Consider the following 14,739-nt stretch of genomic DNA (forward strand, 5'->3'; position numbering starts at 1 on the left):
CCGCACAAGCGCAAAGGAGAGGCCGCAGCTGTGCCGTGCCTCGCGGGAGGAGGCCTCTGGCCTCGGCACGAGCGTTGCACCGTCAGTTTCTCTACTTGTGTAAAATGGAGAAACACGAGCCGTTATATTTCCAAAATGCAAGTCAATTTTTAAAAAGTAAAGGGAAAGTTTACATAATGATAAAATCCAGTCGTTTACACCACTGCTTTTACTTTTTAGAGACAACAAGTAGTTGGATCATTCTTACAACAAATACAACGTTAGGATTTGTACGAGTGGTGGGAATTTTTCTAGTGGTGAAAGCCATGAATTAACATTGTTCCTGTGAGTAAAAGATGATCTTAAATACACAGTGCATTTGTTGCTGGGGAGAACGCAGCATTAAGTGCCTATTGCAACATCATTAAGTTTCATTAATGCACTTAGAATTGTAGCATACACAACATAGTTAACTTTCAGAGCAAAAGACATACATATATATTGAAAAGGATTTGTGCCTGATATGTGCCTGGTACGTCACACCTATTTCCTGCGAAGACAACAATTTCATCAGGCGCTTACCAAACATGTAAACATCTCTAGAAAGCAGTAGACTGAGGCCTCAACTGCCCTTCTTGGATCAAATAAGTTTTTCAGTTTTGAAAATCTCTTCCCTAGATACCTTGATTCAGTTCACAAATCAAATGCATTTATCGTTGTACATTACCTAAAAAGGCCGTTCTCCGAAATCTCTGTAAGATGTAAACTTCATGTGGCAGTGATTTCAATATGACCTCTAAATTACATCCTCTGCCTCCCCACGATATGGGTGGCTCTCCACTTTCCCTCCTTACAACCAAGGTTTCACTTTTAAGGTTACAGGACAGTTTGATACAGCACCTTGTTAACGTTCATGATTAATGATGAATTATATCTCCACAGTGTTGTATCCCTGATGAGGGACTCCCTGGGAAGGTTTCCCTGAAGGGGTACCCGACAGTGATAAATGAGGGCAACATCCATGGGAACATTCACACTGTTCCCATAAGCACGAAGGACAGAGTGGACTGAAGTCTGAATCACCTTTCGTGGATCAATTATCATCTTCCTGGGATTGAAAACCTCTTTCCTGTCAGGCTCTCTGTGAACATGCTGTAATATGTTAACACCCGGCACAGTGTTCCAGGATGAAATGTTGAACACTTGAGTAGATACGGTTTCTGGGAAAATATGGTTCTCAAAGAGGAAAATGCCAGTCCCCGGGTTTTGCTCCTGAAGGCTGCTCATCATTGCTTTCCAGTCTGGGTGCTTAAGGGGAAGAATTATTTCATCAGCATCATTAAGAACCACAAACTTGCTCCTCTGCATGTTACGGTATATACAGTCATTTAGAGCTGTGATTTGTCCATAGTAGCCAATGTCTTTTGCATCCATAGAAAAATGCCACTTAGAAGAAACCTTGAGGTGTGAGTTTATTGGCCAGGGAATTACTTCTACAGTTCCTTCTTCCATATAAAACTTCAAGACTTTCTCCATCAGCTGGCTGCAGTTGTTCTTATAGATCACCACTTTCTGTACCCCAAGAATCTTGTACATTTCCACACTCTGTATAAATTGCAAGACATTGTTGTAATTTCCAAACATGGCAGAGATGCATACAGTGAAGTCAACAGAAAAAGTCTCAGCCTTGCGGTTTTTAATTTCAAACCTTGGCAGCTGGTCAATATTTCCATGTGGAGACTGATGAATTGATACATGTGTTGGATCACAGTTTTCAGGTTCCAAACAAACTATATCTGCTGCACCATAAGGGAACCCAAATCTGTCTGAGTGAACATCAATTTTTGCTTTTGATACGTATATCTTTCCGTCAGGCTGACAGCAGAACCAACAGTAGAGTTGCTTTACATCTTCATGGTGAACAATACCAATCACACGAGTGACTTTGCTTTCTCTGTCATCAAAATATGGGGATATAATAAAAGTTCTGTTATCTTTTAACGGTGTTATTATGTTTTGAGCAGGTTTTCCTCTACAAAGCTCACCTGCTGGACTGGAAGTTGTTGCCTGGCGGAAGATTTTTCTAGTTATGTTATTCTGCAGCTGAGGATCTTTCCAGGAGCAGATTAAAATGCTTGCAAAAATAAGAATACATGCAACAACAGCACAAATATGTTTTTTTCCACAGTGTATCATTGCTGAATTTCACAGTTTGGAACTTAACAGGCTTTTACACTCAGTCTTCTGTGCACTTTCTCTAAAACAAAACAGACACAAAAAAAAGCACACTTTCAGTGATTTGCCAAAACGAGGCAATGTTTTGTCTTGAACTGTATTCTCTTAAAGGCAACAGGTACTGGTTTGATACTTGGAACTTTAGTATGAAGACCTGCCTTTTCATACAGCTTTGGAAAAAAAAAGAGAGATGCTCTTACTCTGAGCTCTCTCTGTGCTCTTTACATCTTCTTATTCAGAACTTTGTTACATTTTACTCTACAGCTGGGCCCAGTGCAACAGTTTGAGCTGTTTTGGTATACAGTTATGGTAATACAATGTGATTTGAATCACTCTGATGCCTGGAAGAAATTTTATGTTACTGAACCCCCATATTCTTTATCTTTTGGTATTCTGCGAAGATTGTAAAGCTATATACTTCTCCTTTCCCCTCTTTCTCTTTAAAAAAGGTACTGTGAACAAAAATTCAAACTGTATTCTTTTGATTTGTCTAGGAGTAATCCCATCATAGTCTCTCAAGTGTCCTGATTCCTGAGTCACAGTGAAAATGTTTTCAGAGGCTAGTGTTTTCAGAGTTTAGTAGGTTCCTATGGTATTCAACATTATCTAGTAAAAGACGTTTGAAAAGAATGATATTTTCACTTGTTCAGGTGGCTGAGATTACCTTAAATGTAAATTGCTTTTGCCACTAAAGATTACAAGTTTCAGACCACAGTTCTAAATCAGCAGTTGATTTCAGTCAGACTTTGTGTGAATTTTGTGACCATTCATTGGGACCACATGCACTACTGAAATTTTTAACCTTGCCATGGAAACTTCAAATTCTCCAAGATACTACCAAACCAGACTACAAAGTGAAGATTTTCAATATGCAATCACAGCTCAGTATTTACACATGCTTAAACCATCAAGCAGATGGAAGGCAAATTAAACCAAAACCAAACAAAATCAAACCTTGCTTTATTCTGTGAGCAGCCATGAGGGCATGGTATAATGTGACACATCACAACAACATATCAGAACAATTCACCAGTGCCTGTACCATTTGTAGGTGTTCTGTCCTTTTTTGTATACACTCAATCTCAGCTGAATAACAACTGCTTTCTAATTATGCACAAAATTGCCACTTAAGTTACAGCCCTATTCTGACTCCAGAGTACTAGGTTTGAAGAACATGATGAAAGCACTGCTGCCTGGTGTTATCTGCAAATTTAAGATGTTGCTCAACTGCTCTTTTTCATTTTTTGGCCTCAAAAAATGTAAGAAGTTATTTTGAATGATGTATAATGACCCATTCTCTAAAGTGAAAATTTTGTGTTGCTCTCTGCAAATTGTTATGCAAACTGTACATCTTCCCCTTTCATGCAAGTATTGGTATTCACCGATTTTAAGATTACCCTGCCTGTGCAGAATAGTTTTTCTAATACGATCACAAAGTTTAAAGTTACTCATTTCTGCAAAAGATGTCTCCTTATCTGCTTTAAATAATTCTAATATTGCCTCCTCAACTAACCAAAAAAATTCAAATATGCTTTTTGTCATTGGCTCACTGGTAGCTAAGCAGAACCTTGCAAGTGATATTTGCATGGAAAAGATGACAATATATAGAAAACTAGGGCTGCATCATCAGTTACCAGCTTACATCATTCTTCAAAAACTTAATCCTACTTTTTGGATTGGAAACCATTTACAATTACTGACATGCTGTCTATTAGAAAACTATGAGACTATTTTAGAGTGAAATGGGTTTTTTCTTTAAGAGTATTCATTGGGAAGTGGGATTGAAAATTACAGAAAACTTCAGGAGAAAAAAAAACCACACACACACACAAAAAAAGCCAATAACAACATGGAAAAATAGTAATTTCAAGTTCTAGTTCTTGTTTTTTACCCACAATTGCTTTTATTTTCCTTTTTTTTTTTTTTTTTTTGTCTCTTCCCACTTCAGAGGTGGGATTTAGCTGTCTGTTCTCTTGGAGGAAATCAACAGAATGCTTCAGAGATGGGAGTAGGTCTGAAGATCAAGAGGCATGTAACAAGGACAGAGGACTGGAAGTTGTAAAAGTAGAGTAGTTTATGGGTCCAATCTTGACATCGAAGGGAACAATAAAGTGACTGAGGAAGGTAGAGAAAATCAGAGAATCCTGATATAAACTATTCTGGGGAGGATGATTTACTGCATAAGAGATAGGACAAATTTACTAAGGGGTGAGATGAATCAAAGCACTAATAAAGTGCCTCATCATTAATGTCTGTTACATTTATTTACAGGAATAGAGTTCAGGTTGGTTTTTTTTTTTTGATACAGATGCTAAGTGCAAAAATCATTACACTGTTCTGGTGAAATACGTTTACAATTGTCAATTTTACACCAAGCAGCAATACACCTTAAAAATTACATGTTAAATTAGGCTTGGGAAATTTACATGCAAATTGCATTTTTAAGATTTAAGAAATATTAGAAAACTAGTGATCTCTTCCTGCAATAAGGAATCCACTCATGGCAAGTACTCTCATTTACCTGTTCCTTTTGGAACACCACTACTTTCTAGCCAATGTGAAAAGAGAGCAATTCCTGTACATCCTGCTGCATAGAAGACTCCATCTTAGTTTTACGCGCAAGTTACACAAAGCAGGAAGTTCACTCACATGTTCCCTTGCATCTCACGTCTTCTGGATGAAACAATCTCTTGTCCATTTTTAACTATGTGCAAACAAACTTTTGATATAATTTCTCTTCACAAATTTTGTGTGCATACGTTACCCAATTTGGGCAATGCAAATTCATCCTAATAGCTTATTTTTTAGACTAACAATGAGTAGTTTTAGCATGCCAAAAGCATTATTAACCATTTGATCCAGGTAAAAAGTAAACTAGCATTTGTATTAGAAACCAGAGGCCTCCTGTGCCATGAATGGTGACTGTGAGTAAAACTTTACAGACGGGGGACAATAAAGAAACAGGTAAGTCCCTTTTGCATAAAGAAGTCTATAAAAACTGTAGAGACCCATAGAGATCTATATAGTCCATTTAAATAACCTACTGTCTTCTCCTCAAAGAATTGTTTAGTTTCTGTAAACCTCCAGTGCCTGCTAACTTTCATCCCATTTCTGTCTTTCATCTTGACCTGCTCATGATCTTGACCTGATACATGATTTTTTTCAAGAAAGGGATGACATCAGTTCCTAAATATGAAATATGATTTTGTATTCAAGCTTGTGCCACCTCTTTTGGAATCCACAGGCTGCAACCATTAGCTGTGTCCACTGAATTAGGTGACTAAAACCACCAAGTTTCTCTTTATCTAGCTGGGATGGGATCATTAAAAAAATGCAGCATCTCAACTATCGTCAGAACAGTAATTTCTGAACAGAAATAGCCAGTCATTCTGAAAAAGGACTATACACATGGAGTTATTAAAATATACTTATTGCACTGCTTTGTACTGTCCTTTGTTCAAATGAACATATGTTGGCAAAGCTTCATGTCATGTAAGACGATGTTCCAATGTTGAGCAAATGACCACTGTTTCACTGTGTCGGATATCACTATGGTCTCTGTTATTAAGGAAAATATTTAGTGTGCTCTGAAACTGAAAAATATCCTTGCCCTGTAAAACAGGAGTTTTAAAATATATTAACAACTCTGGACCTTCTCTGCCTGTTTTGGTTAATACCACAGTATTGCAGTACAGAGAAGTAATCAGAAGACGTTTTACAGCAAGGTATATAATGTCAACAAAGTTTAAGAAACTTATTCATACAAAACAATAACAGCCTTGCTTTTAATAACTGTTTTAGTGAAGCTTTATAAAACACTGTCACCCATTTTTCCTGGAATAGTTAGAAAACACCTCGGCATTTTTCAGTTGTCACGTGAAGAGAAAATAATGGAGTCCATGTTTGTTATGTGCAGCCTTGATATTTCACCAGAACGCGCAAAATCATGCCCTCCTGAACATAAAAGGAATCAAACGATAGTGTATTTACTCACAGTTTCAAGCCTCTCTGTCTAGCACTTCATGCTTTCCAGTGCTCCAATACTGCCTTATGCTCCCACTGAAATGAGAGACCTTGCAACCTTGCTTGTTCCCCAACATCTGCTTCCTCTACAATTATACTAGTACTTTTGACCGTCTGTGGGAAGTCCCGTGACTTGGTTAGCTTCCTGTACAGCAAATCAGCTTGCTTTCTGTTCTGTCATTTTCTCAGATAAACAACGTTGACTTAATTGAATGATTCTTCAATTGATGTTTATACAATCTCAGCCTCTCAATAGTCATATTTGTTAACTGGGAGAATGATAGATGACAATTTTCCTCTACTTATGGTGTCTGCGTGTATGTTCTAGAAGATTTATCTAGATCAGGATTTAAATACTTCCCATTAGATCAATCGTAACCTAATGTGTTTCAACAGTCTAATTTTAAATAGCCCCTTGTGTTTTTCAGAGGAGCTTTGGGGTAAGCTTAGTCCTCTGTTAAGATTATCTCCTTCACTTTATAATTACACAAAATAAATACAGTAATTGTGTGCACAGTTGTGAGACCAGAAAATAAAAGTCCGTATTTAATCACATCTACCTTTAATCTACAACAGCAGGTGTCTGAAATAGTAGGTGGATATAACTTGAGTCAACACTCGATTGGTTGGTGGAGCTGTATTAATAGCTAACATAAACACTAACTCAAATAGGAGGAGTAGCTTGGAGATATGCAAAAGAACAGAACAATTTATTTTGGGTTGGCAAACTGGATTTGCTTTCTTTAATAGCTATTTAGAGATAAAAACTCTCCCTTTCTCTTAATAGGAGTGAGGTGCTTGCAGTTTTTGTTTTAAATAACTTATTTCTATGGAAAGACACACATCTTCATCTGTCTTAGAGGGAAAAAGGGAAATTGCAGAGGTGGCTTGATTACAGCTGAAGTATTCTGAAGGGGAAATTCAAGTTGTAACCTCTCAGCAATGGTAATTTGTGACTAAGGAACGATCTGACATGGAGGGCAAGAAGGTTTAACTGCTGAGTGGATTAAGCTGTCTGAGAGCAAGAACACCAGAAACAGAATGACTCTGTGAAAGGGAGAAAACTCTCCCTTGCTGATAAGATAAGAAATGCCTTGGTAATTGTTGTGTACCATTTGATTGAGAGTGTTTTGGAGCCACCTTTGACCAGCAGAGCTGGCACTGGGGGATGGATTCAGTGCTGGGCTGAGGAGCCCATGCTGACACGCACAGGATCCGTGCTCTTGCAAGTGTATATAGGGAATTGGCTTGTGTTACATCTTTGCAGACTCCTTGTAGAACTGCTTAGGGCAGTAGGACGCTGTCCAATGCATTGTTCATTAAATCTCTCTATAATTAAGCACAAATGTGTGCTTAATTCAGCTCAAGGTGAACAATAAAAATTCCCCAACAATTTTTACTGTTATTTATGTTTGCTTGTTTCACTAGCATCATGTGTCGGCACAGTCATGGGAAAATAAATAAATAAAAATAAAGTAACAGAAGAAATATGCTGCTTTCACCTGTCTCAGGTCTTCAGCATTGTCTAGTAGTAGAATGACCAGAAAAAACTGTTCACCACTGATCCTGCCTTAAGTGAGGCTGCTTGTGTTACATGACTGTGCCCTTTAGGTAATGAGTCTCCATTTAACAGTACTGTTAACAAAGCTTTATACACATTTTTTTCAAGTAAAACAAGATAACAACAACTAAGCTAGCCTCAGGACTCCATCTGTAATTTTGATATGGAGCAGAACAGTTTATTATACAACTAATATCAATTTGCCTTTACTTACCACACATGGACTTAGCTTAGTTCAGTATTAGAAATTTTGATCCTCTTTAGCAGTACACTTTATCAGCTGAATCATTTGATCAGCATTTTCAAACATGTATGTTGTTAAATTTCCTTGAATTATTATTATTATTATTGTTATTAATATTATTGTTATCATTATCATTAGTGTTATTAGTGTTATTATTCAAGTCCTTGCTGGAGTTATTTCCAAAACGACTCTGAATTTATGCTTGCTTTTCACTAATAAGTAGTCTGGGGGGCAAGGGATGGGAGGAAGTAACCAGCACATAAGCTTTTCTGACTTGTTTATCTTTTCTCATTAAGGCATCTTCTATTGATGTGAACTGTAACACAGAAAAGCGACTGCCAGTTGACTCTTCTCAGAAAGCAGTTTTAAAGCTCTGACCTGAATCATACCCTTCATTATAAAAGCTTTTCAAAGGTTGAAGAAGGTTGCCAGTAACTCATTTATTTTATTTGAATGCTATTGTTATAACTGCAGTTATTGCTATGAAAGTGGCAAGTCATGACTTGCCTATTTAGTGCTTCTGAGAGAGAAGCCTGTACAGTAGCTGCAGTACATAATACTCAGTAGGGCTGAGGTTGTCATTCTGGTTCCACAGATTGTTCATGTGTGAGATACAAAGGCTGGAATAGGACAGGTTTAAGTGGTTAGCCTGTGCAAGCATGTGCATGCGAGTTGATGGAACCAATTGCTAATTCCTGGAAAAAGTGGTGGATTTACAAGTATTTAGTTAGCAGTGCAGCAAAATCTTCCCTGTATTCCGCTTCTTGGTACTGCTCAGCAGCATATGCAATAAATGTCACAAAGAAACTATCATGATCTGCGAATTTCTCATTTACAGAAAACAAACTTTTCAAAACCATGCCAATAAATAACACTTCTTTTCCTGGTGATTACTAAATGTAACTTCAGGTAACATTTTAATTTTTTAATTTTTTGTTTGTTTGCTTGCTTGTTTGTTTTTAAAAAGGTTTAGAGTAAATAATACTACAGCTACTTAGTATTATAATTGTCAGTAGACTAACATCAAGAAGGACCCAACCCTAGAAGCACTACAGTCTTCTTGTTTTTTTCTTCCTGAGTAGATGCATGCCGTTACACACTTGAGCAGCAAGGGCTGCAGTGTACACACAGATATTTCTACAGAACTTTCAGACAAACACTGTGGCCACATGACTGGAAATCTTAAACTCTCAACAACTCTCTTGGTTTTAGTGCGAGAACTAGAAAAGTCTTCGGTGACTGCAACCAATACCTATGAACTAGAGAGGAAACCCTGGCAGAAATTAAAATTAAATTAGTTTGTACTTATATTGTACAAAATTATCAAGATAAATGAAGTAACGCAGCTGGGCAGCAGCTCCATTCACATCTTGTTGTCTGGTATTCTTTTTGCCTTTTATTTAAACAAGAAAGTGTGATGTTTCTTGCTAAACAACCTGTTTCAGATAGTTAAGCAACCTCTTATCAGCATTCTGTCATTGTTTTCTTTTCCTGTACATAACAACAGCCCACTCTTTCCTCATTCTATCTCCCCACGCATCTGTTCTTGCAAAATCCTCCTGTGCCACTGTGCAGTTTCAGAAATGTTTAGTATTTTTGCTGGGGAGAAACACACATTTCTGCTTCCCTTCTCATTTATTTTCCCTTCAGAAAAGGCATAAAGTGGGCCTAGAACTCAGAGCATCTGTGAATGCCTCCGTTTCTCAGTGTGGAGACAATCACAAAGAACGTTACCAGAGAGCAGCAAGGGCTGGCAGCTCTGCAGTCAACCAGCAGCCAGGGCCTGAGGGGAGCAGGTCGCGCTGGGGTGCGGGCCTCGGCAGCCAGGCCCCGGTCCCTCCATTTCTGAGGCAAGCAGGGCTGGCCATGCGCAGGACCACAGGCTCACACCCACAGCCCCAAGTTCAGACCAGCCAGCAAGTCCATGGGACCAGACAGGTCTGGGGCCAAGCGGGGAAGCTGACCCACAAGTCAGGGCAGGTCCTGTGGCTGCTGGGTGGGACCATGGGGACAGGAGAGGGCCACAGCCAAGTCAGGAAGCCAGTCTGCTGGTCAGGGCCTGGATCCACAGGTTTTCTGGGGCACGAGCCCGAGCTTCGGATGGCACAGTTCAGGCAAGGGCTGCTGGGCCTGCGGGCAGGGGCTGGGCAGGGCCCTTAGGGCAATTCATTATTACCCACAGGGCTCTAACAGAATGCTTTAAAAAGGTGCTTCTTTTTTAATTGAAGTATGAGAACTCAGCATATATGCTCATGATATAAGTCAGTTACTTAAAAAAAAAACAAACAAACAAACAAAAAACAAACAAAAGCACACCAAACCCCCAACACAATGGCAAACTAAAAAATTATTAGAAAAAAAGTCTTTCACCTTTAAGACTTCACATTTACTTTCATGGAACTGTACTACACCACCAGAGCTGCATCCATGTGCCCTGGCCGCTGTGGAGTTTCCAAAGGGCTTGTGCTCATGCCTGGAATCCTCTTCTCCTTCTCTGATGTCACATCATAGATGGAGGTGACTACAAACTTCTATACTTACCTTTGACTTCTAGTTTCTTCAGAGAAATCTCCATTCTAGGAGGTCTCTTCTGCTGGCCCTGTCACGATGTCAGGAGATTACTAAACTGAAGGAAGAGTGGCAGTCAGCAAGAGGTGTGTCTCTCTGTCTGATCCTTTGTGACTTTGTGTAAATAACCAGCAGAAGGAACCAGGCCACTGTCAATTGGACTTTGCACTGATACGTCCCTCTTTCCTGGTGCAGCTTTCCTTTTTGGCTACATTAATTGTTAATTAACTAGAGAGAGAGGAATGTTTGAACACATTAAAGAACATTCTGAAATACACTGACAAGTTTCCAGTGTTTCTTTAGAAACAGAAAGTTCACTGAGAATTTATGTTTATTCTGCCTAGTAAAAGGTGAGAGAGAAACAATGAAGTTCAAAGAAAGGTAATAAGGGAGACTAAAGGGTTCACTTAAAGACACAAAGGAATTACTCAGCCCATTTACCTTAAAGCATAGGCAAAGAAGTTAGCTCATGAAAAAGATTTACAAAATAATAACTGGAGGAGAAAAATAATAATAAAACCCCCAACAACAAACCCCACCTTAAGGCCCTTTCTTCTCTTGTTCCCCCTTTTCTCAGTTCAAAAATTCAGAAAATTTAGAGAAGTTTTAAACTCAGACATAATCATCACTTGGTGATCTTTAGTGTTGATGGAAGCCCATGCCCCTCATAGTACACGCCAAAGTTGGAAGATGGGTGTAAGCCTGAATGTGAATTGTGTTCACTGTCTGTGTGTGCCCCACATCACTTCTCTCTTTCCATAAATATATTCAGGGGGAAAAAAAAAATAGCATATTTCTTTAGCAGACCACTGTGCTAGGCACTTAAAATAATTGCAACCAGAAGTTTAAAGTCCTGATATAAACTGTAAAATATACAAGGCACTGCAAAGTAACACTAACCTGCAGTGTGTTAAGACTCAGTGTGGATGTGTGTAACCAGAGAATATATATGGGTATTGTAATTGTAATCTGCACAGCAAAAGCTTGCTATAGACCACATGCTTGTCTCACAGCATACATATGTTCCTTTAAATATGAGTGGATATATGAATGCTAAAGAGTAGAAAGGTCAAGCAAAGAAACTTGACTGAAAGCCATGTACATACCCACAAATGCTTTGCTTGTAGAGTACATTCTTGCCTCATTTCTTGTTTTGCCTTATTGTTTATGGTTTGGTATGTCCAGTAGTTTTTGGATATAACACCTGAACACCTTGGAATGCTGCTATACATTATCTAAAACTCCTGCTGCCATTACAAAAATGTACAGAATGCTTGACCACAATATATCTTTGAGATTAAGTTATACTTTCATTAATAATTTATGTAACAAAGATAAATTATGAAAAAAATTCTTCAGTCTCATCAGTTGGACACCAGATAACAGGATAGGAGAGAATTATGTTGCAGTCTGAATAGTGCCTAATGGCAGGTACAGGCTCTCTTGCTGCTTCTTAGAAGGCAGCTAAACCCAGTCACTAGTGAAGATGGAGTCTCAGACAACACCAAGCTTGCTTTTCACCCAAACACTGTTATTGTCCACATTCTAAAAATGGGTACAGGACTTGCTGATTTTTTTTTTTTTTTTAAGAACCAGGACAGGATTTCCATGATCTTCCATATGTAATTATCTTAAGAAAACTTATAAGGTTTAGTGAATCAAGAACTGTGCTGCCACTCTACAATACTTTTGCATCAGAATTTTGGGTAAAAAAATCCTCATCTAATAATAAAGCTCAATCTATACAGCATATCACTGCTTGAACGGTAAGGAAAAGAAACAGAGAAAAGCAAGTTATTTTTTTGACCTTCAGCTCTATAAGAAAACAAAATGAGTCAGGAAAAGAATAATAATAATAATAAAAAAAAAGTACAAATACCAGCCTCTGTACGTTGTAAAGATTAAACAGAAACAAAACCATCTAGGGAAGCAGCTATCATCAGGAATCTAAGTAACAGCAAAAATTAAATAAATCTCAAGAGACATGAATGAAATCACAATAATTTAATAGAACAAAATTCACACAAGTCCAAACCCCATCTTCTCTAACTACTGTTCAGTTCTTCTTCAGACACAGAAGAAGTAGAAAAAAAAAATCAGTTTGCAAACACCTTAATCTAGGCTGCCTGTATATCATAGGGTTAAGTGATTACAGTGAAAATACATCTGTCCTAAAACAATTCATCACTGAGACAGAAGCTCAGCGAGCTTACATAGTTGCAGAGAAAACTGCAAGATATCAGCATGCTGATTTCAACCACCATTAGGATGATCCCAGTTTTATAGAGTAATCTTAAGTATTAACTGACAGCCTTGGCTTAATCAGCCATAATCTGAGTTCACCTTATGGCATACATACCCTACCTTAGCATCAATCCTTTTTTTATTTCCTACCTTTTATGATGTGGCAGCATGCTATGTTGTCCTCACTCCAAAGTGAAACATTTGATGGAGACACATGTGCTCCTGCCATACAGTAACCATGAGTCAGGTGTTGGTACAGAAGTTGGTATCCCTGACATTAAAAGATCTCCCCCTTTCTTTGCCTCCTCAGAGCACAGAGAGGGCAGCAAGAAAGAGGCAGCTTGATCTCAAAAGATGTCTAAAGAACTGAATAACCACATGTGCTCCACAGATACTTCCCCTAATGATTAATCAGCACATTCACGACTCAGGAGTTGCTAGATCTCCCTTTAACATTTCCTATTTTGCTGCTAAATGAATGTAATTATCTCATTGGATTCACAGTCCTTTGCACCTCTGGAGATGGAGCATACCCATAATATTACATGAGAGTGGAATCAGGCTAGGTATTAAGACAAGAGCAGTGCCAAGGGTAGCTTCAGGGCAGGCTATGCTATGCTGAGAACAGCCTCTTTGCTACCTGTAGGGCTTTTATTAACACTAGCAAGCCTCTGCCTCTAATCTTGGGGGAAGAAAACTGCATTGTTCCTGTAATACAAATTTAGAACTACTGTATGAATCTGCTCAACCTACTTTGTTAGAGGTAACCACTATCCTCTTCTAGTTGGAGACTGCCCCAGAAACTTAATTACTGAAAGAAGAATTTAATTGCATGTTACTTTAGTCTTTGTCATCTCATGTTAGTTCTTTAAAAAATTAATTACAAATATTAATTTTATTGTGAACATCCTTGTTTGTTTTGCTCTAGGACCTAGGAACTTCTTTCTGGTTGTGGAGGGGTTTAATACATGGGATCCTTCTGTAGAAAACAAACAATCTGTGAAAAACAGTATATTAACTCTTAGCTACAACATGTAAGGTGTTCAGCTTCACACAGTGATCCAAAAAATGGCTGCAAAAAATGGTGGTTTTAATGACTGACTAAATAACTCATAACTCAGTAGCTATGCTAAAACTTGGTTTTACTCTGCCACCTGCACTCACCCTCAGGGATCTGAAGATCAAGTCTCCTCAGCAGTTACAAATATACCCTCCTTGAGGCTAGCAGGTGAAATAAAAACTGTTCCCTCCCCCTTTTCCAATTGTTGAAAGAATTACAAGAATTGCACTACTAAAAAATGCAGAAAGGACTAGGTGGACTTTCAAGTATACTGGACTTGAAAGCAGCAAAGAACTTCTTGTAATCTAAAAGGAAGTGTTGATTTTTGTGGGGGTTCTTTGAATCTTCACCTACTCATTTCTGCACCAGCAAGTTGCCCCTTCCCTTGCTTTTAACTATTTTTTTGTCTCTTTGCCCCATGGAAGAGTATGACATTACTCTCTAAAAGATAAGGCATACATTCATGTTTGTGTCAAACAGGTTCACATCAATATTTTTGTATTATTACAAGAAATGGTAACCATTATTGTACAACTAACTTCCAGTGTTTCCAGGGTTCTAGGGTGTTCCTATGTGTTCAAAAATTACATTTACCATTTTATTAAGATAGTGGTATCAATTAACAAGTCACATGTAAAATAATTTATCTATCTAGCTGGTTGTTTACTTTTTTTTATTCTGCAGAATTGGATAGTCTTTGCTCTACATGTACACTAGGACAAATCTATTTGTTTTCTGACCTTGCTTATTTGTTTTATATTCAGTTACATCATGCCTGCAAACCCAAAGCATGGATCATGTGAAGCAGGTAATCACTTGGAACAC

The 14,739-nt window shown here is 38.2% G+C and overlaps 1 protein-coding gene across 1 annotated transcript; it reads right to left on the reverse strand.

Annotated features, from left to right (window-relative positions):
* Positions 1–190: 190 nt before the first annotated feature.
* LOC104367279 lies at positions 191–6,316 on the reverse strand. Its single transcript, XM_009974373.3, has 2 exons — positions 6,209–6,316; positions 191–2,236 (listed from the first exon to the last, which is right to left on the reverse strand). The coding sequence occupies exon 2, from the start codon at positions 2,173–2,175 to the stop codon at positions 856–858; it is 1,320 nt and encodes a 439-aa protein (XP_009972675.3). The 5' UTR covers positions 2,176–2,236; positions 6,209–6,316; the 3' UTR covers positions 191–855.
* Between the last annotated feature and the right edge of the window lie 8,423 nt (positions 6,317–14,739).

This window comes from Tyto alba, unplaced genomic scaffold (genome assembly GCF_018691265.1).
Source record: "Tyto alba isolate M040663 unplaced genomic scaffold, T.alba_DEE_v4.0 Super-Scaffold_11, whole genome shotgun sequence".
Classification (NCBI taxonomy): domain Eukaryota; kingdom Metazoa; phylum Chordata; class Aves; order Strigiformes; family Tytonidae; genus Tyto; species Tyto alba.